Here is a 23250-nt window from a genome sequence, read left to right as displayed (position 1 = left end):
GGAACCCAGCAGCCCCAGGAGCAAGCCCACAGCTCCACCCAGCCCAGACTGGAACAAGGTCTCACTCCAGTACACACATGCTGGCAGCAGGCAGTGGATTTTGGTTAAATGTTGGGTAGACATGAAAGTATAGGCTGACATTCCGTGATGCATGGCATTCTTCTAGACTGCACCATCCAAAGACCCGTGAATTTATGGTGATCTTGGAGAGGTCAATTTCTTTGCTTTGTGGGGTTTTGAGGGACTAGGGGGCAGGAGAAAGAGATCTTTAGTTTGCCTTTTTAATTTGATTTTAAGGTAACTGCATAATTGTCTTGGTTGTTCAAGAAAACCTAAAGCTCAGAAGCAAAAGAAAAGCAACTGTGTTTTGGGAGTGGTAAACCAACCACTGTTGTTTTTTTCTTGAACCACATTCTAGTCTGGTCAGCATTCAAGCATGGAAATGTGTGGTGCTGTGGTTAAAACAAGGGGTATGAGTTAGAAGTCAAGAACTTGTAAATATTTTTTTTTCCCTCTGAAGCTGCTGCATAACCTTGAGTAGATGATGTGATCTTACAGTGGCTTTCCTCACTTCCTCCAGTCTGGGAGCCTCATCCACAAAAAATGTAAGGAAAGAGAAAGCCAGTAAATGATGCATTAAGTGCAGGATTAGGTAAGATGTTTCTCAGGTCTGAGTGGGTTTTGGCCTGATGTGACTGTACTTTGAGATTCATACTGAATACAAAGCATGTCTGACAGACATTAATTTTGATTATGCCCAATTTTATCCTTTTTCTGTTCACTTTGCCACTTCAGATGGGGGGGATGTGTTCAGGACAAAGTTTATTTTGCTGTAGGGTCCTGGTCCCAGCTAAACAGGCCAGTTTCCCTGGCTGAGCTATTCTTCTCTGTTTTAATCATTATTGGCTGGTTTCTCCAAGAGTTAATTGTGGCCTGCTTCTCTTCAGTGTATTCCTACACTGGTCTTCAAATTAACTGTATCGAGTGCTCCTAGAGGACTCATCCCTGATTTAAAGCAGTGCCATGCACAGTTTGGGCTACGAACAGAGGAGTAGTGTCTGCAGACATTCATGCAGGGAATCTACTGCTATTTGACATTGCTTCTGTTCTCAGTATTCTGACTCAAGGAGCTACAGTAGCCTGAGGTACTGCAGCTATTAATCTTACTGCAAAACAGTTCCTGTCTCTATCTTAACTTCCTAGTAGATTTGGATACTATTTTCTACATGACTCTGTTTTGGCTAAAAACTACTTCTTTATGTGGTTTGTAAGTATCTTTGCATGTTAGTGGAATTAGCTGAATTGTTAAAAAAAATTGGAAAATTATCAATATTTTCAGGTTTTTGTTTTGAAACACTTTTTCTTTCCTAAACTTAAAGAAAAAATGTTTTGAACTGGACAACATATGTGTTTCAAGCCCAAGTGAAACATTTTTACAAATTTCTTTTACCTGAAAAATGAAGACTTTTGGCTGTTGGTGACTGTTCTATTGGTCAGCAAGTGAGCCAAAAGATTACTTCTATTGCTGCTGTTTTGTGTGGTGCATGCCTTGGGCCTGTTTGAAAGGAGTTTGCTCTGGCAACAACACCCCTTGGCCCTGAGGGATCCCCTGGACAGGGTCACCACACATGTCCAAAGAAGAGTTCCTGTGCTCTCTCCTCTCTTCCCGTCCCCATAAATCTCACCTTCTCAGCTGTTTGGCTCCTGTAGAAAGGGCATTTGAGGGCATGCTTGGCTTCTGAAGAATTTCCTCTCCCATCCCTTTACAAAGCAAGGCTGGTCCCCCTTTGATCCCCTTTGGTCCCTGCCCCTCTGTGAGAGGGGCTCAGGCACTGAGACTGTCAAATGGGCTTTGTGGGCAGCAACGTGGACCATGCCTCACCCTGGCAAACCCAACATATTCTGAATGTGTCAGTACCCAAGGTGTTACTTAGCTGTGTCTCAGTGCCACCCTGTGCTCTGCTTCTGGCCCACATGCAGGTATCTTCTTTGGACTCAGGCATGAGAGGTTCCGTGCTGTGTCTCACTGGTGCTGCACCAGTGAGATTGTGACTGGGGCTTGTGGGCAATTTAGTTTGGTTACTAAAATGTAAGAGAAAAACCACAAAATTTGATTATAACAGTGTCCTTGGGGACTGTCTGAAGGATTTGCACATAGAATCATCATGGTTGGAAACGCCCTTCAAGATCATTAAGTCCAGTCCAGCCATCAGTCCTACACCACCATAACCACTAACTCATCTCCTGAAGCACCGCATCTACCTGTTTTTTAATATTCTCAGGAACAGTGACTCCACCACCTTCCTGGGCAACCAAACCTTCACCACTCTTTCAGTGGAGAAATTTCTCCAAATATCCAACCTGAACCTCCCCTGGCACACCTTGAGCCCATTTCCTCTTGTCCTATAACCACTTACTAGGGAGAAGAGGCCAACACCTGCCTCACTACAGCCTCTTTTCAGGTCTCCCCTCAGCTTCCTCTTCTCTAAACTGAGCAGCCCCAGCTCCTCCAGCCTCTCCTCATAATCCCCATTCTCCAGACCCTGATCAGCCTGGCCCTTCTCTGGACCCTCTCCAGCACCTCCATGTCTCTACTGTGGCACAGAAACCTGCACACAGTACTCAAGGTGCAGCCTCACCGAGGCTGCGTACAGGGGTAAAATCACATCCCTGTCCCTGCTGGTCACACTGTTCCTGATACAGGCCAGGATGCTGTTTGCTTTCTTGGCCACCTGGGCAAATTTGGCCCATGTTTAACTGGCTGTCAGTCAGCATCCCCAGGGCCCTCTCTGCTGGGCAGCTCTCCAGCCACTCCTCCACGGAACTGTGGCACTGGCACGGGTTGTTGTGATCAAAGTGCAGGACCTGACATTTGGCCTTGCTGAAACTTACACCACTGGCCTTGACCCATTGATTGAGTCTGTCTGGATCCCTCTGCAGAGCCTCCCTACCCTCAGGCAGATCAATGCATCCACCCAGTTTAGTGATGTCTGCAAACTTACTGAGTGTGCTCTCTGTCCCCTCATCCAAATCATCAATGAAGATGTTAAACAGGAGTGGCCCCAGCACTGAGCCCTGGAGGACACTACTTGTGACTGGCCACCAGCTGGATTTAACTCCATTTAACACAACTCTTTGGACCAGGATATCCAACTAGTTTTTATCCATTGAAGGGTATGTGCATCCAAGCCATGAGCAGCCAGCTTCTCCAGGAGATGCTGTGGGAAACTGTGTCAAAGCCCTTGCTAAAGTCAAGGCAGACAACATCTACAGCCCTTCTTTTGTCACCCTGTCACAGAAGGAGATCAAGGTTAGTCAAACATGACCCATGACTTCATTATCCCATGCTGACTGGGCATGATCACCTGGTTGTTCTCTGTGTACCCCCTACTCAGGATGATCTGCTCCATCATCTTCCCCAGTATTGAAATCAAACTAACAGACCTGTCATCTCCCAGAGCATCCTTCCATCCCTTCTTACAGGTGGGGGTTACACTGGCAGATTGCCAATCTGCTGGTACCTCTCCTGTCAGCCAGGACTGGTGGTAAATTATGGAACGTAGCTTGGTGAGCACCCCCACAAGTTCTTTCAGCACTCTTGTGTGCATCTCATCCCGCCCCATAGATCTTTGGATGTAGCAGGTCACTGACCATCTTCTCCTGGATTGTGCCCATTCTGCTCCTGATCCCTGTCTCCTAGCTTAGGAAGTTGAGTTTCTTCTTTGTAACTGGTTCTATTGGTAAAGACTGAGGCAAAGAATTCATAAAGCACCTCAGCTTTTTCCTCATCCTTGAGGCACCACATACCTCAGCTGCCTTTAAATATCACTCCCCCTTCTGGGGTCAGGACCTGTGTCCTGTTTAAAGATGTGTTACTTCTCACAGCTTAAAGCTCAGTATAAGTCTTTTTTGTGGTATGAAGCATATTGAGTGAGCTCACAGTAGGTTCCACCTCTTGGCAGCACCACATTGCTCACTCTGTGCTGAAAGCAGAACTTTTTGTTGCTGCTTGGATCATCCTTGTGGATTCGCATTCATCATTTTGTAATTTTACATTTGAAATTACCTGATGTACCTAAGGCTATTACAAGGTCCTCACTGTTACAATATGAGTGATTCACAATCCACAGTGCAGGGATTTCCTTCCCCTCCAATAACTTCATCATTGGAGTGATACGAGTTTATTTATAACAAGGCCAGGTAATACACTGGATAAAGAATGGGCTGAACTGAGTCTCCTTTTTCAGAGCAGCACTAAAGAAAATAATAATATATTCTCACTGTTGTACACTGTCACTTTATTGGACCTTACTTTTAAAATCCTCCTCTCTTCACTAAAACCCATTTTCTTGTTATAGTTTTATATTACCATCATTTTAGGCATCAGTGCTGAGATAGCAAATAGATCCTCAGAAAAATTTTATTGACAACAGAGGACTTAATAAACTGGAAAATATTTACTGTCAGATTCTCATACAATCAAATATTTTATGTTGATGATATTTAATGTTTTAATTTAAGATCTAATAACTTTAAATTGATACATATAAAAATTACAATTTCATAAATAGTTAATTATTTCTTCAGCAATCACTATATAATTAATGCTGATTATGAAAATGTACTTCTTATATTATATATTAGAACTTAGTTATAAATTACATATTTATTAACCTGAAAGCATGTTCAACCAACAAAATTCTGATATGGAAATCTCTGACATTTTCAGTACTTTATTTTTCAATACAAAAGCAATATCTGAGTCCCAAATGTAAAAGCAGGAGTTAGTAAAAGTTGTAATTCCTTTCATCATGATTCTGTGCCTGAAAACCAGGCAGGCTTAGGTTTTATGTGACAAACTGTTCCAGCAGCTCACTGATTTCTAGCCTGTGTGCTGCAGGGTAATCAGTGCAATTCCCAGGCAATCCATGAAGGTTTTAATGAGCAGTGACATGTTCACCACTCAGTCAGCATGAAGCAGTGCAGTGTGAGGAGGCTCTTGGCAAAGCCTGATGCACGTAGATCCTGGCTTCTGAGGAGTCAGCTGCTAATCCTGACACTTGCCAAGGGAACCTGAATAGTGGGAACTCTCTACCATCTTGGTTTAGTTTTCTCTATAAAATTGTTTTATCTGTAATCAACCTCATTTAAATATAATACATTTGCTAAACAAGTTTCCCAAACTGTTGCTATTTTAGGCTGCTCAGTGATAGTGTTTCTGCTAGAAAACGTTTCTTCTTTATTAAAGGACAGGAATTACCCTGCCCTCTAATTTTGCAAAGATTCAGCTTTTGCAAAAGCCATTGATTAAAAGGTACATGTCCCTTGGTTTCTCTGTGTGTGGATCAAAACCTTCTCTTAGCCAAAGTGATTCTGGCTTCTTGTAGATGCTGTCCCTTGTGGTTTTGTGGGCAGCATAAAAACCTTAGTCTATTCTTTTGAATTCTAAACCTCCACTTTTGCACTGAAATACCAATAGATATTTAGGAAGTGAAGCTACATGCTGACAAACCACATCCACTGCAAATTGGCAGAGACATCCCAGTGACATCCATCCATAAACAAAATAGGGGAGAAAGGTCTCTACTCATTTTGATCCAAATTTTGTTAATTTCAGATTTCAGCATCCTAGATGTCATACTTTGACTGGGTGCTACTTTTTTATTATTTGCTGGTCCTGTGATTTGGATTGATATTGGTTGATATGGATTGACATCAAACTTTAGAGGAACTATTTTATTTTAATCTATTCTAAAATGTCAATGCAAGTGTCATATTGTGACAAAGTTGAAGGCCAGAAATTTCAGCAAATACTTAAGTGAATCCAACTGTTCCTCAGTAAGATACCCAGCCTCTGATAGTCAGAATTGCAGCACTGAGACTCCATAAGTGAAACCGAGAATGAATGAAGCCTCAAGCAGAGTTTGTAATGGGAAGGATATTTTTTATTAGCTAAAAATAAGAAAGCAACATACTTTTGTGTACACAAGCACTCTGGCATACATGAAGATGAAACTAGATTTCATTTTTGTTAAACACCAATGATGTGTGTTTTAAAATAAACAGAGAAAAGAGGTGACTACTGGCAGATTTTAAAATTCTTTTTGTTTAAGTGCTCTTAGTATCATGGGTGAAGAGGCTTGCCCATTCTAGCCTTTGAATAGCCTGGATTCTTATAATAGTTCCTCCCTTCCATTGAGAACTTGCTGAGAGGTCACTGAAGATTTTGGGGGAACAAACACTGGGGAATGATGTACTGACCACTATGATGAAAGTAGCCCAGAAATTAGATCTGCTTTCTTTCAAGAGGTTCTACCTTGCTTTCCCTGCTTAAACCACACAAAACCACATCCTAGGTGGTCAAGGAGGCATTGCCTAGAACAAAGTGGCAGAATTGCACATGTGATTGTTATATTGGGATAAAAGCTGAAGTCGGAACAAGGGCAGATCCTGCTGCTTCAGTATATGCACCTTTTGAAGTGCCCATTTGGCAAGCAGCATAACAAAGCCCTAACAAGTGAAAGGACATACAGAGAAGCAAAATAATTGTGCATTAGTGTCACGGTTTAATGCTGGGCCAGCAATTAACTGAATGCCAGATGCTCTCTATTAATCTCCCTCCCCTCCCTCATAAAGAAAGGAGGGAGAATAAGGGAGAGAGACTTATGGGTTGGAAACTAAACTACACAGCTTTAATGAAACAGCAATGATAAAAAGGAAAATTAAAATATAAAAAAATATACAGAAAAACAGTACCACATTCCCCCCCTTGGCCCCCAGTAACTCTCACATCACCACCGAGGCTGCAGGGCAGCCCTGGGAAAGTCCAGGCTGGACTCCTGGAGTCAGCAGCAGTCGGGAGCTGGAGGCAGGAACACACAGATTCAGGCTGCATGGATCAGGAGCACAGGCAGAGGAACAGATGGAATCCTCCCAGGATGCCAAAGCAAAGAGGGACAGGTGAAGAAGGGCCAAAGGGAAGCGCAGAGGGTGAAGGTGAAGGGGTTTGGCCCTTGTGATTCATCCAGTTTATACCGTGTATGACACGTGTGGGATGGAAAACTCTGGTCATTTTGGTCATCTGTCTTGTCCAGTCATCCCTAAAGGAGGGTTGTAGGTGTGACCTCTTTACTCTCTCTTTCCTCAGAACCCAGCAGTGTCCTTGATCCTGCACACCATTCTAAACTGTAACTATAAACATTGAGCATTATCAGTCTTAGAAGCAGACACTGACTGAGAAACTTGCTTTTAATTTCATCAAGTGCAGCTACTTACAGGAAACTTAGCTGAAAGCAAAATCACAAGACAGAAAATTTGTTCTGTCCTGGCCCAAACCAGGACAATTAAGAAGCTGGTGCAGGCGTGAGATGAAGTAAGGGCATAACTCCATATGGCACATTGCTGACCTTCAGTTGGTGCCTGAATGACAGGATGAGGTGCAGGCTGCCCCAACAGAGGGAAGCTCTAATGTCAATGGGGCTGCAGTCAGACTGTATTAATGCAGATCATCTGCTTCCTAGGAAACAATAAAGCAGCTACAGAGTGCTGCTGTGCCTGAGATCATCATGGTATTACTGCACCTTGCAACTCACCTTCTCTAAATTGCTTATTGTTTAGCATGCTTCTGGAAAAAAGATACTCTTACCACTCCTGAAATGGTGGTGGTTGATAACCCCTGCTTATGCCTGGTACAGGGAAAGCACAGGTGAGTGTGCGGGATACCTGATTTCTGTCCATGTTCTCTTTGTGTTAAAAGCCTTTATATGCCTTTGGAGAGGAAATTACTTAATCCTTTCAAACAGAGAATATTAAAAATCCTGTGGGTATCACATTTGACAAACATCATAGATTTTTTTAATAATCTAATCCCAGAGGGATGTGCATGATGGGTGGAATAGCTGTGGTTGTTATTAGGAAAGGGTGATGAGTGAAGGGTTTAATTCTTCAAACTGGAAATCCTTTGAGGAAGTAACAGTTGATAAATCCAAACTATCTGTTACAATTTCTTATCATTTGTTCCTCCCTTTCCCTTTCAGCCAACAATTCTAACACTAGCTAAGAGTTTGGCCTTATTTTATCAATGGCTGTTTGAAGCGTTCAGGAAGATTTGCTCCAGTATTCACCAGAAGTCTTTGATATATGAGACTGTAGGCTAACACTAATAATCTTTTGTGAGGAAGTGTCACAATACATAAATCGGTGAGCCAAGCCTCTGTCTGTCAGACTGTCCCAACCCAACCGTATTTTTCCTGACAGGATGCAGTGCATGCCCTTTAAATTACCCATCTGTCTGACAAATCAGTGGCTGTGGGAGAAACTGGCAGCAGTTTGATGGCGCCTATCACTTTAACTGAAGTGAAAGTAATGCAAACAGATTTATGGGATCCCCTTTGATTATAGACTATGAATATATTTGGAACTGATGTTTGGGAGAGAGACACAACAGAGAGACAGGAAAGTCTTGTAGGCAAAAGCACTAGTTTTGGGCTTGCAGCTTTGCATTTACTATGAGGGAGATTGTTCTGTTAATTTTTTCCTTCTACCTATGTTGCATCTCAACTACATAACTCTGTTTTGTTTTTTTTTAAATCTTGTTTATTTATTTATGGTCCTGGGTGATTACTTAGCTATTCTAAATTCATAACTTTATAAATATCAAGGCTGATTTTTCTTACATGTATTTGTGTTACAGCTATCAAATATACTGGTAGTGCTTACAGTAGAGCAATAAATATTACTGAATTTCCATGTGTGTTCTGAATACAACAGGGCATAGCAGAAGGCAAATGACTGACAAGGATGGCTGCTCACTGCCATGCTGGTGAGGCCTTGGGTGCTCTGATGGAGGAGAGCAAAGCACTGAGTTGTTTTGAGAGTTGGGTTGTTTTCTTTTTTTCCATACAATGGTTTATCTTTGTTGCAGAAGTAAGCAAGACCTTGGCTTTTGCTCTTTGATATACTCATGCAGAGGCTCTTGCATTATGTATTTCCTTCAACCTGGTTCATAACCAAAGTCTGCAGTAACAAGCCTGTTTTTTTACAAAGGGTATTTTATCCTACTTATTGAGGCTGTTGTTTAAGTACAGTGGTGAATTTGTGATTGTGAAAACTGGGACTGAGTACTACTGAGTGTCTTACATAGAGGCAACAACATGCCCATTTACAAAAATTCTTGCTGCAGCTGAGCTCTTGAATTCCTGATCTAACCAATCCAAGTAAAGGGTAGGGTGGTACCATTTGAGCATGAGTACATTTCTTGAATCATTTGCCAAGCTTTCTGGACCTTAAACAAGCTTCTCTTGGTACTCTGCTTGACTTTTTTCAGAGAAGCCATGGATTTAAATTATTCCTTTATTTTTTAAGGAATAGTTTTCATAAGCAAAGGTATGCATCTGAAGGCACTTAACAACAGAAAGCTGTGCTTCAGCTGTGATGGCTTGTACCTGGATTCCAGGAGAAATTGTGATATGAGGGATTGCCACAGAAATTCATCCCATTCCCTAAACACTGAGAATATCCTCACACCAGGCAGCACTGAACCAGCAGTGATCTGTCACTGGTGTGGGTTCTTGTTTTTCCCAGTTAGAACAGCTATTGATAACTGTTGGGATCATGATCTACAGATGCTTAACTCTGAGACAAGCTTATTTAAATATGGAGTCCTTCTCAATCTTGCTAGGGGGATGTTGGCATAACCTTGAGATGAATTTGGTTTGTTGATTCCAGCATGCAACCTAAACCGCTAGCTGTCATCAGCACTGTGGCTTTGTAGGTCTTTCAAAACAATGAAGAAAAGATGCCTTCTGGGATAGATGTTTTCTGAACAAACCAGACAGGTTTTCTTTTCCCCAGGGTAGTGTTTACCTTGGAAAGAAACAGGAAACATTCCTCTCCAAGCTAAACTGTAGAGACTATTTTAATTAGGATGATTGCTACCTGGAACAATACAGGCAGGCTACATGAAGGAAAAGGTGCTGGCAAGTGGAGTTCATCAGTGATGGGATGGCTACTTTCTAGCCCACAATTATATGTTTGGAAATCACATCCCAGCTCCTGCAAAGGGCTGTTGGCAGTGTCACTCCTGCATTTTCAGGAGTCTTCATCTCCAGCCTTTTTTACGTTATTCTGCATCTCTTTCTTTCTCGGATTTTGTTTGTGGGAGCCTATGCAAAGCTTTGTTTTGGCTAAAGGAAACCCTACATACTTGCATTTAGCTCCTAACAGATTAGGACATCTCCAGTACTTGCTGTTTTTCCAAATCCAAGTTACTCCTGTTTTAAAATCTCCATCACAGTTCTACCATCATGTCCAGTTTGCCTGTATCCCACATACATTCTGGAAACTCACAGATTGGAGAGCCCTCTCTGTAAGTTCCCTAAGTTTGTGTTGGCAAGGGAAGCCACATCTACATGTGGAGCACAGAAGGCACATGCAGTGTCCTAGTATAGTGTTCAAAGTGTGGACACCAGCTAGGCTAACATCACAGTGAAAAAGAAAGATACAGGCGGTGTCTTTGCTAAGGTTGTTCCTCCAGTATAAGTTTCTCTCCACTGTTGGGGTTTTTTTCAAGCACAGATTTGCCAGTCAAAGATCTCACCAAGGCAGGCATAACTTTGGTGGAGCTGTGGCTTTATGCATGTTCTGCATAGCTCTAGTAGCAGAGCATAGGGAGCATGTGAACAAAGTCACACTGGAGTCCCTTCTTGTTGAAACGACCCTGAGGCTCTTTGCTGGGGGCAGGACGTCTGAAACCTAAAGAAAGCACTGGTTTCTAGTGCTGATCTTCAGCACAGCATGGTCTGAATGTCATATTTGGGACTTAGCGAATAATAATGGATGAAAATCTCTTAAGTGTAGTGTGGTCCCTCTGCTAACAGTCCATAGGCTAGCTGCCTCTAAATCAAAGTATCTGCTTTTTATTAATAATGAATTTTTCTCTACCTCTAGGGAAGATGCATAAACTTCACTCGAGTGAAATCAGATGGAACCTCTGCTCGTTACAGCCAACCACCACAGCATGACAATGTTCCTATCAACAATGCTCCAAGGAATCCCTCTGTGTCTCTGCAGCCTCCTTCCAGGCAACCACCTCCTGGACCACCCCCATCCCGAGCTCCTCCTGGACCTCCTCCTTCACGCCCACCCCCACAGCCCATGGCTTAGAGTGCAGGAAAACCCTCATAGACAAAATGTCTCTTTGCTGAACATGGTGTATTTATTGAGTATTGGTTTACAGTTAAAGATATATCAGAATTTGTTGCTGGTCAGCAAAAAAGAAGAAAGAAGAAGAAAAAAAAAAAGAAAAATTTCCAAGTGTCAGCTTTAGTGTATGAATATATTTATACCACATGTACTGAGTAATCTTTCAGTGGATAGATTTAGAGCTATGGGATATAGAAACAAGCAAAAATTATCATCTAGATACAGTAGCAGCTTTTGCATGTATACATTTGAAGATCTATTGGCATGACATTTGTCTGACTTGGCATGTCAGATCATTCATTAATAATTTTAGCTAGTGTGTGCATCATTACTGCACCCAGATGTTAATATGGAACCATAACTGAAATAGAACTTTCTGCCTTTGATTCTGCAGGTGGAATTTCCATGCAAGTTTATAAGAAGGCTGTTAACAATAATGAGGTAAAATGAGACTATGTCCCAATAATCTAGCATCATTTCTTCTCCTGAGAAAATTAGTTTTGAGCCTGCCATCTCTGCATATGTTTAGACTTGGTTGCATGGGATAGCCAGTGAAGGCCAGATCCTTGTTCTAGAAATCCAGTCCTTGAACAAGACCTAAGTTCAGATTTGTCCAAAATTTAGAGGAATTTTGAGACAAAAATTTTGGCTAGATGTATGGTTTTCATTCACAGAAAACATGATCCAAAATAGAGGAAATATACATGTGATTTGAGCATGAATGCTGCAATATGCATTATTTCTATCAGTAGCATCGATAGACTGATTCTATTGCTATTCAGTTAGATAAATTTTCATTTGATCTGGCTGACAAGCAGGACTAGAACCTCTTGTGATTCAAACATTAATTCCTCTATGATCAGCTCTTTCTTTAAACAGCCCAGGTCCCACTAATATGTAACCTTGCAGTCTTATGTGTAGTTGAGAGGCATGGCATGATGTGTATGAGCTTTTATCCCTGTTTTATATAATTTTTGGCTAGAGGATTTCCCAGACATTGACTGCTCACCCATGACTTAAATTGTTTGTCATCACAAAGTGATGTGAGCACCCACACAGAGGTGGGAATTTATGACAGAGGACTGTGGGTCCCATGAATAGTGTTCACTAAGCAATACCTGAGTGGCTTGTGCACAGATCATTCCCTAGTGAACCAAATAACCCATGAGCTTGCTTTTTCATACTGTATTGGAGAGGCTGACTACATATCCCTGTGCTGGTTTGCTTTGGCATTGGCTGTGTGGATAGTTGTAGGAATAATGCTTATGATGCATTATGACATGGCATATACCTATCTCCATCTGTGTGGGCATGTGTAGCACATCACAGTAGTTATTGGCACAGAAGTCCAAGTTTAAGTACTAACTGTATTCTGTAGTTACTCCAGATTTAAGGCCTCTACACATTGCTACTGGCAAATGAAGTTGCATGGATACAGATACAAATCAGGCTTACTATTTCTAGTGGAAGTCCCACTTGCAGAACACCATACCAAGCTCTCATCAGTGAGATGATGATCAGTGTGACATGTTGCGTGTATGCAGCTGAGGCTATCAGAGATAATCTCAGGAGAACCACAGAACCTCTTTCTCCTCTCGCACTTCTCTGCTCTCTTGAGTCACAGTCTTACCTCGTGTGTCGGTGCAGGTAGTGAAATCACACTCATGGGTGCCACCTCACCTTGGAGCTGTTTCTGATTTAGGTCTGAGCCAGCAAAGCGCTTTTAGTCAGTTGAATAGGGTATTCACAATTTGGTCCAGAAGAATGGATTTCTGTTTGGAGGAGAGAGAAGTGTGTGCATTTGTGTGTGTTTATTTGTGGGAATGGTGTAGGTCATTGTTTTCTCTTCCTTTACAAAACTGCTGGGAGAGAAGCCCTCCTATGAATGGAAAGGTGTTTCGTAGCCAGAACACACAGTCATCACTTAGCTCTGTTTCTTCCAGTTGAAAGGTGGAACTAAAGTCCAATTTTCCACCACAGTTCCAGTGAAGCTCCACTTTTGACATCAGTGAAAGGACCAGTTGTGATATGTTTGTAACATTGAACCTATTATGTTTAGCCTCTCCTGATGGCTAAGAATAATCAGCCAACAAATGCTAACCAGGAATTGAAACAGTAGAAGGTAATAGAACCTATTCCTCTGCCAGGACAAAAAAAATGGTGTCTGTCAACTGAGAGCTGGCTCAAAATAAATGGAGGGACAAAATCCCTTTAACTGGCTCTATATATTTTGACCCTTGTTTCAGTATGCTTGTATGTCAGTTGTGACAGTAGTAACACTGCTAAGAAATCATATGGAATGATTCTCCTATATTTTCCAGTATATAGCATCATTAGAAACTTGCAAAAAGTGAGTATCTAAATCTAAGAGAAAACTAACTAAATCTAAGAGGAAAAAATACAGATTCAGAGGACCTTTGACTCACACTTAGCACAGATGTGAAGGACAGGGTGCAAAGCAGCAGGGAGGGAAGCCCCATTTGTTTAAAGCTGATACAGAATGACAGTGATCAAAGTGTGTTTATGGCCATCTTTCAACCTCTGTGCATGTATTGCCATCTGTGATATTAGACTGCAGAGCAGACGGTCCTAAATGTAAAAAGAAAAAAAGAAAAAAGAAAAAAAAAAAAGAAAAGGAGAAAAGAAAAAGAAAAAAGAAAAAGGGGGGGGGGGGGGAAGAATAAGCTCCTCATCTGAATGAGCAAGTGTGTAACAATGATTTACATTATTTCATGAACTGTACAAGTTCAAATGCATGTGCACCTGGTGCTCCAAATGCTTGTGACTCTTGTTTGTCTTTATGTTGGTCAGTATGTTTTCTCTTTCTTTGCTTTTCTATTGTCTTGTGTTTTGAAGGAAACACATTTCACTGAGAAAACTGCCCTACTTCTGTAAATACAGAGTTTAATTTGGAGGAGACAGCACAATTCTTGGTGTTACTGCTGGACAGTTATTTATTAAAAAGAGATTAAGATTAATAACTACTGGTGGCTCAGGATACATGCATGTAAGTGTGATAATGCAATATAGCATTTTCAGTTCTCTGGTTTTGGAGGAAGGGGAGTTTTTGGGTCATCCTAGTTTGTTTAGAAGTTTGTTACTGATCTGATACTCTTGAATAATGCAGTAGTTTCTTAACATATAGCATTTCTTGAACAGCTGTGTAGATTGTGATAGATTTTTCTTTTGGGGCAGGGTAGTGAAGGAGAAATGTTACAGTTTCTAAGGGAAAAAACTGTACTGTATATCTTTTTTTAGAAAAAGATGTGTATTTTCTGAAATAGGGGGGATGTAGGCTCATAGACAGGGCATGGAGATGATGGGCAGAGGAAGGAGTTGGATTTTTAAGGGACAAAGAAGTTTTACATGGGGGGCTGAGTTTGTTACTGGTACATGTGGTACAAATCTCTGCAACTGACACTCTGTTTCCATGTTATAATCATATAACCTTTATGCATTTTATTTGCCTGCTCCATTTTTCTGAGAAAACCTTGCAAATGTAATGCTTGCATGCAGATGTGGGAGATGTAGCCCAGGTCTTATAATCCAACATAAAGTAGTCTTAATGGATTCAAACCAACAATAAAAGTGCTTACTGGTTAAACACTGCAGAGAGTTTCATTGAAGGGTCATTTGAAGAAGGAATAAACTTGTCTGTACCTCTTTACTAATCAGCTCAGCCATTTAATGGTCAGGAGAACTTGGGGTTTGGCTGAACTCCCCTCCCCAGATTGCTACTGATTTGTTATTTGACTGGAGATGAGGGTATGTTCTATGCCTCAGTGTCCTGTAGCCAGAGAATTTAAATCTTTGCTTAATTCAACAGTAAGACACCATTTATTGGAACCAATTTTAGATCTCAGTTAGTAGGGAAGAAATGCAGAGTAAATTGCACTGGTGTAAGTGCTTGAACATTGATTGACATATGGATCAGGATCTGAATTTACTGTTGCTGTCTTGAAGAGAAGTCATGTAAGGCATTGATGCCACAAAGTCAAAGCCATGCAAGATAAAATGCAAGAACTCAAGGCTTTAGCAAAGAGAAATTCTATGGCAAATCCTACACCTATGAAAACAGTGGAGGCACCAGTCCCTGTCTGAGCCTGTACTCAAAGACTGATTTTTAGGAGTCTTGCCTGAAGGTCACAGAAGTGGATCCTAAGGACCCTTCTCCTACAATGTCTCTGAAACTAGTTTTTTCTCTCTCCCAGCTGATGCTTATGCTGTATCTTTTCAAGCCCCAGTGAGGATTGGAGGTGGGCTGGTAGAAATGTAAGACAGGCAAGAAGTTCAGCAGCGGTAGGCCACAAAAATCTTCAACCCCAGCAAGTTGTAATTATGGGTAAAGAAGGCTGCTGCAAAGCTGCTGAGCTGTGCTAGACATTCAGTCTGCCCAGCATGGCAGACAACAGCTCTGCGTGCTGTGAGAAAGGAGCTGGTCCTTGCACACATGCAGCCTCCTGATCCCATGTAAGCTTCATCTGCAAAAACAGGGCCCTGGTCTTTGAGAGGGGGGTAGCTGCATTAAGTCAGCATGGCAAAGCAGGTGGGAGCTGTGTTGTGGCTGAGCTGGGCACCCCTCTGCCTCTGGCAGCTCCAACTGGCTGTGCTAAGATCCTTTGCCTAGAGCTGTGCTCCTCCCTCATCAAGTCAGGGGTTCTGACAAAGAGCCTGGCTTGCACTAATTCTGCTACCCAAGCTGGCCAGACAATACTCTCACAATGGTTTTGTGTCCTTCACTTTTTTTTGTTCCTCCATCTGCTTCTTAGGTGAAAGGCAGGCTCAGGCTCTTTGAAAGAGAGCAGATCAACAAAAGCAGTCCTGGCGCCAAGGGCTCTGGGCATTTTTGTTCTGCATTAAGAAAAAAAAACAACGTGGACTGCATCTGTGGCTGGTTAGGCTTATGCTTGCCTGAGACAAAAATCAGATTTGACCTGAACTTCCCCAGGGACTGGGAATGTACAGATCCAGGGCTTTGATTATGGACTTGTCTATAAATAGCCTCTAATGCTGATATATCATCTTTCATCAAACATACTTCACAATGCTAGGAGTGGCATTTATATGTGTACATACACCAGCATACCCTACTTGGCTGCATGGAAGTCCAAAGCAAGAATTTTCCTGGCTTCAGCAGTCTGAGACAGGAAATGAAAAAAAATACCCTTTTCCCCAATTCTCATATTACTTAAGAAACCACAGGCAGAATATGTTTCTTTTGCTGGTACTTGTCAGACAGTCATTCAGTGAATGTGCTTTGTCCTTTGGGTTAGGATTCATCTCAAGCTTCATCAGTTTGTGCAGCAAAGTTCCCCCTCCTGCACATTGCATTTATCTTTCATTCTCTTCAGACACACATCTGTGGCTGATTTGTGCCTCTTTCCTTGTGCATCAGGAATAGCTTAATTAAAAGTGAACATGCCTAAATGTTGGGGCTATTTTTTCTGGATTTTTTATTTATCTGTGTAAGGTGTGTTTGCATCTTGGGTGCTAAGGGGATGCCAGTGCAGCAGGGATGCTGTTGAGCCTGATGCCAGTTGGGAAATACTACAATGTCCTCAGCAGACAGCTGCCTTCAGAAAATACCTTACAAACCACTGTCATCATTATGGTAGACTTGGATGTGCCGTGGATTGCCAGGAGCCATCTGCTTCAGGAACGTAAGCAGCATGTGTCACCAACACACTGCAAGTGACAGCCTATTCACCAAGACAGTCAGAGATTCTGATGGGATCTGTCTCTTCCCAGGCTAGCAGGTACAGCCAGGTACTACCAATGCCTTGCAGCACTGGTCCTATTCTAGAGGGAAAACTGGGCAGAGAGAAATTGCAGCTCTTTGCAGGCTCATTGAATTTCCCAGACCTCTTGTCTATTTTTTGCCAGTACCAGTGGTTTCTGCATTGCTGAAGTGACTCACAGATCAAAATAGCAAGTAACTCATTTACCTCCTGTCCACAAGAAGGAGCAAGTCTGTCTCTAACCCAGTCCAGCCAGTCCCAGCACCAGGAGGAGCAGACAGGATGTTTCCCAGGTGACCTCAGACAGTGGCTCTGCCACGTTCTTCTGGAAGGTGTATCTGGAGGGTTAATTTTGTGCATCTCACTTGAATCCTGCTCTTCTCCTTATCCTGAGCTATGCACAGGAAATGCTTGTCTGTCCTTCGATGCCCAAGCTTCAGTTGCTGTTGCCAAGAGGGAATCTTAAGGAGCTGACAAAGTGCTCCTGGCTCCACCACCTCACAGACTCATTTTTTGTGAAGTGAAACAGCCAACCTTTCCATCCCTCCTGTGACGTTACCACAGAAGAATCTGGCTGTGGCTCTGCCCTCCATTTTGTGCCTCAGTTTCCCTTGCTATAAGGACAGAGTGCAGCTCTGGCGGTTTGAACTGCAGAGCTCAGCACTCCTGGCTAAGCAGTTTCTGTGGGTGTAACTATGGTGTCTTCTCTTGACATGCCAGCTTCCAGCTTTCCCAGCTCCCCTTGGGGCACAGAAAAGAGGCAGGAAACGTTCCTGGTGCTGGCCATGTGCATGACTCACCCCTGGCATTCCAGGATTTTTGGAACAGCCGCAGCACAACAAGAAGAAAGTGTAAAATAGCCTGTCAGTGTGTTTCCAGCCAGGCAAAGTGCATGATGCCTCTGCCAGGTTCTGGCAGCCCCTTTCCTAACCAGGTCTTGGAGAGCTTCATGCAGAGGACACGCTGTGGAGCACTTGTCCCCACAAGTCTGCTGCTGCTCACACAGAAGGCTGAGGGCAAATGCCAGCACTCAGAGCCTGCTGGCTTTTTATTGCTGGGTTTCCTGTGAGCCTCCAGCTGCTCTGTCACTGTCTGTCTGCCAGCACAACAGAGGAAGCTGCCCTGGAGGCTCTTCTGTGCCTCTGGGTGGAAAAGGGGCCATAAGCAAGCACCTCTGTCATCCTGGCCTGGAAACCCTGTGGGAGGTGGGGATAGGAAACCTGAGAACACATCCAGTGTTTCCATCTCCTCACCAGTGGGAATTCTGACCCTCCAGCTGCACACGGCAAGGAAATAGTTAATATGTGTTAATCCAGTGGGGGCTGACAGAGCCTTCCCCAGAATGGATGAGACCATAATTGATGCTAGCCAGATGCTTCTTGACAGGGCTGTCACCTGTGGATGGCAGGACACTGAACACAGGGACATTATGGCCCCATGAATGGCCCCAGAGTGGGTGTTTGGGCTGCAGCCCCCTGACAGTGCTCAGCACTCTGGCAAGGGCAATGCAGGGCTCTCCAGGACAGAAGGGGGATGGATGGTGGCTGTGGTGGTCAGGGCAGGCTTCACCGAGCTACCATTGGAGGGCAGGACTTGGCTGCCTATTTTCTGCAATGCAGCCTGCTCAGACTTCTCCAGAGAGTGGGAAATTGGCACTGGTTTTAAATAAAAAGTCTGTTCCAAGTTGGTTTTGCAACGGAAAACATGCTTAAACCAGCAGTTTCAGGTCCAGCAATAGCCTTTTTTACTGCCCACAAAGTGAATGTGCTGTCCAAGTGATCTGTTTATCTGTCCTGCCTAGAAACAACTCCCCTGTCTGTAAAACCTGCAGGCCACATCTCTCTCTGGCCCTTCTCACCTTTATCACTGACCAGCAGCAGCTGCTGTGAGCTTAAGGTTCATGTGCTTGCATAGTTACTAAGCAAGAAGCAGGTGCCTGCTGGAAATAGGTGCTCACTGTGGCAGGTCAGGTTGGTTTGTCCAGTGTTGCACACCTATAGCCTCAGAAGAGACCTTATGCAAACGCTTATCTATGTGATTGACTTGCTCCAGGAAGAAGGAGAAGCATCAGGAGAGAGAACTGCCTTTTGATAGAAATGGAAATTGGAAATCCCTGGGCACAGTTTTCATATGTTTTGTAGTTACTATCAACTTGTAATGCAGTACAGTACTTTTCCTACTCATATAGGAATTGCCCAAGTCTTTGTTTAGCTTCCTAAAAGCTCGAAAGACCAGAACTGGACGTGGCTGACCTAGCAAAAGCCTCCTGACATCCCGTGTTGTGGCGTACTATTCACGGACTCAGAGGTTTTCCAAACCAAGAAATTTATTTACTTGAGGGTCCATTTATATTCTAGCACTTTCCTGGGGTCCTCCCCCAAAAGAACCTCCCACAAAGGTTTTGGTGTTTTTTCACTGTTTTCCAGTAGTTTTCCACCATCCCTCTGGTAAACTGTTGTTGTTGCCGCTGCTGTTGTTGCCGCCCTGGCGGACACCGCCGCTTTTCCCATTGCCGTCGCAGCCCGGCTCCCCTGATGGGATTCATCCTGCGAGGCAACTCACGTCAAGCAGCAGCGGCGGCTCTGAAGGTTTCAGGTTCTCAGCTCGCTTTCCGTCTGCACCCTCCTGGCCGCTCCGTTCCTGCCCTCCGCGCAGCCACGTGGTGGATGGGTGGGTGCTCTTCATAGACACCCAACTCCGCCGCGGCTCCCTCCGCCGGTCCGCGGACCCCCTGGGGGCGGTACTGCCGCCTGACCCAGCGGGGCTCCGCTGTAACCATCAGACGTGAGGAGGCACAGCGCGTGTGTGGCAGGTACCTGCAGCAGCTCCACACTGAGGGCTGGCGGATACACCCGGAGCAGCTCCGCCATCTTGCGAGCCATCCCACCTCTCCTCTCCCGCAGCCGCCCTTGCATCGCGCACCGATCCCTTATCAACCGCCCGGGAGGAAGGAAAAAGTTCGGGTCCCGTTTTTAATCTGTCCCTCCCGGATCAAATGGAAAAGGTTCCGAGAGCATCTCTGGTGGAGTTGACGCCACCACGCTGACTGCTGAGACAGACGGATCCCGTGTCTGGCTGGGTCGGTGGGACTGGTTTCTTCCCTGGAAACTGCGCTCTCGTCACGATGTGGCACGCTCACTGTTCCCGACACTACGGAGCAGTTGTTGTTACAAGGCCCAGGGCCCATGTAACTTTTTAAGGCCTCAGAGTTTGCCACGGTCCCAGCAATGCAGTGGAGGCTTTGTCATACTGTGTTGCTTCTTGTTAGTCTTGAAGAAGTTCTATTAGAAGCGGAAGCTGTGGAGTAAGTGAAATTACTGAGCAGTTGAGAATCTGGAATCCATCAGATTTCATGTTCTAAAGCAGTCAGCCCCTGGCCCGAAACTGTCTGGGCACAGGGACAGATTTGACAACACCACAGATTGGAAAGAGGAAAAGGGGGCAGCCCTAGGAGACTTTATCCACCCTCAGTGTAAATTAGAGTAGCAATGAGACTGCTCTCACCTGATGTAAAGCAGAAGAGTTGGAGCTTATTGGGTAGTAAAAGCTTCTTGAAGCAGTGCCAGCAATGCACAGTTCTAAGGCTGTCATCACCTTTTGGGGGTTAAAAAAAGGTTGAGCCAAATCCTTCTAATGGTTCAATGTAAATCAGGGACAGCCCTGATGTCGCTGATTCAAGCTTGGAAAGGCCCAAGGGTGAAGTCAAGAAAAACTAAGTACGCTGGTAGCTTCTTCACTTTGTCCAGCTGAAAAATTGATTTGGGCCAAATTGCTTAAAAATGTGCAAACCAAACCTGCTTATTGAGCATGTTCTGCTTCTGATGGAGGTTTCTGCATGCTCTTTCTGGCTGGTGGCTGTGTCAGGCATATCAATGGGAGCAGGGACCCTCTGAAAACCTAGAGAAGGCCTGTGGATGAAGCCTGAGAAAGATTCATTTTGGAGACATTTTACAGATGTCTGTACCCACAGAATGACTGATCCATTGCCATGGGTATTCCTCCTGCAGATAGCTCATAGAAGGTGCAGGTGCAGGGTGCTACAGTACAAGCAAACAGAATCACTGGATGGGTGAGATCCATCTGACCATAATGTTGGTCAGAGTTTCTATTGACCATCTTGTTAGTGCCTTTGGAGTTGACTTTCCAAAAATACTGCCTGAGATGCAGAAATGGCTTCTTAGAAGGACAAGACAGGCTTGGGAGAACTTGTGCATCATCTTCTGTCTCTCTTCTGAACTTTTGCATGTTCCTGACAGTTATCACTGAGCTATTTTTGTGGTTGTGCCTTACACAGTTTACTGGTGCTTTAAAACATACACAGCAGTAAAGTGCATGAACAACAGATAAACCCACTCATGCACAGCATGTGTGTTAAGGGAGGGACAAGAAGTGTAGTGAAGATGGGTCTGTTAATGTTAAACTGAGATGCTCCAATCAACAGGCACCTGCATAAGCAAAAGGAATATTGAACAGTAATGCCCACCTCCTGCTGTTCTGGTCTGAGAGGGCTGACTGCTCTGCCCTGTGTTAAAACTATACAGTGCTGCTCTGAGCCTTGCTGCATGATGCAGATCCTCCAGACCTTACCTGACCCCTCCTTATTGATTTCTTAAAATCTGGCCACTATTTCTCTGCATTAAAACACTCTCTCCTGTCCCTTTGCAGCCTTTTTTAGTTCATGCTGTCAAAAATGGCTACTTGGGTTTTGTCCTGTCTTTGATCTAGTTTGGTCTCTTGTGACCTACGGCTTTTTGCCATGACTCTGGCAGGGCTTATTTTTCCTTGGTGAAATCAAGAAAGCTGACTTTCATGGCAAGCTGACCAATTAAATTTCAACACAGAGGAAAAGACATATGTAACCAGCCAGGCACAATCTTGAGATCCAGCAAAAACAAATCCACCCTGCTTGCAATCCCTTAGCAAAGAATTGGTAAGTGAGCTGTGTGCTGGTGGTGAATCTGCCTCTCAGACACGGCTGGAAACCAAACCAGTGCAGACCCTACTGACACACTTATGACACCAAGGGCTATGCCTGCTTCTTCAAAACTTGCTCTCTCCATATGATAGATGTGTGTGAGGCAGGAGCAGCTGACATAGAGTGTTCTGGGAATAGCCAGGATATCTTCCCAGGCCATCAGGGGCATTGCTGCATCAGTGAAATAGCAGTATTTGGGAAGGAAATAAGAAAGGCCTGCAGTCTGGTGTTTACTCAGTCCATGTGGATCTATAAATGTGAGAGGGTACAAAGCTTCTATATAGCAAGCATTAAGATAGAGGTGGTGGGAACATTTCCATCAGGGCAGCTTTCCATTTAAAAAAATAAATGCTGACGTGACTGGATTCTGACAGAAGTCTAGACAGAAAAATATTGTTACAGCCATAAGATATTTCAGCTGATTTCACAGAAACATTTCTCCAAATTAAAACACAAAGACCTGTTTGGCTCTTTTTAAAATCAAACACAAAAAAGAAAAAAGAGGAACAAAAAACATTTCACATTGCATTCCTAAACCTTAACATGTCACAGCAGCTAGTGCAAGCACTCTTAAGTTTGCTGGGGTTGGCATTACTGAAAGTTGTTAGCCTCAATTATGCTGGTTCTGTGTTCCCTGTTGACTCATACTAAGTCCAGGTGTGGGATGGGGGGGACCCTCCAAGTCTTTGTGGACTCTGTTGCTTTATTGAGCATTACTGTAAGACATAGGACGTGTGGAGTGTGGTTGTTTTTGTGGTGTGGTGGTTTGTGGTGGTTGGGTATTTTTTAAATTAAAACTTTTTTTTTTTTTTTAAGTAAGGGAGGTAGAAGAGGTTTTGTGAAGTTTCTTGAGTCTGGTTTTGCTGTATTTTAGATAGGTAGACATGGAAAGAGTAGGTCATGTGTGGCTTATTCTGTTGTAGCAGAACTCACTGAGTCTCAGTGGTGGTTTATGCTGAGGAATTAACTGATTATAATTTGCATGCTGTGCCCTTGCCAGAGGCCAAAATGTTGGCAGGGAAAAGTGTGTATGTGGAGAAGCAGTAGAAAAAAATGACAACAAGCTTTAGTCAATAGGGTTGAATGTAGGGCTCCTCACAAGGGAAGCCTTGTTTATTAAGCAACTTGATTTGTCCCTGTGAGGCCATATGTGAAAAAACAGGGTAAGCCATATCTGAGGGTGTTGGAATCTGTAAATAGGGATGGTTTATACCTGTGTGTTCCCTGCACAGAGAGACCGGTTATGTTCTGAATCTTCCAGAGTAAATAACCCTTCTGAGGAGTACAGTTATTCCAGGTTTTTTGTGGTAAGTTTACTGAAAAGAACTTGCCTTT

The 23250-nt window shown here is 43.6% G+C and overlaps 1 protein-coding gene across 1 annotated transcript in view; it reads left to right on the top strand.

Annotated features, from left to right (window-relative positions):
- The window catches only part of ANTXRL (ANTXR like), a 52780-nt gene extending 37974 nt beyond the window's left edge, over positions 1–14806 (top strand). Inside the window, exon 18 of the mRNA XM_008502092.2 lies at positions 10948–14806. Within this exon, the coding sequence (XP_008500314.2) occupies positions 10948–11163 (216 nt within the window). The 3' untranslated portion in view covers positions 11164–14806. The remainder of the gene's footprint in view (positions 1–10947) is intronic.
- Positions 14807–23250: the final 8444 nt, after the last annotated feature.

Source organism: Calypte anna, chromosome 6 (genome assembly GCF_003957555.1).
Source record: "Calypte anna isolate BGI_N300 chromosome 6, bCalAnn1_v1.p, whole genome shotgun sequence".
Lineage (NCBI taxonomy): Eukaryota > Metazoa > Chordata > Aves > Apodiformes > Trochilidae > Calypte > Calypte anna.
This window is presented reverse-complemented; position numbering and strand designations above follow the sequence as displayed.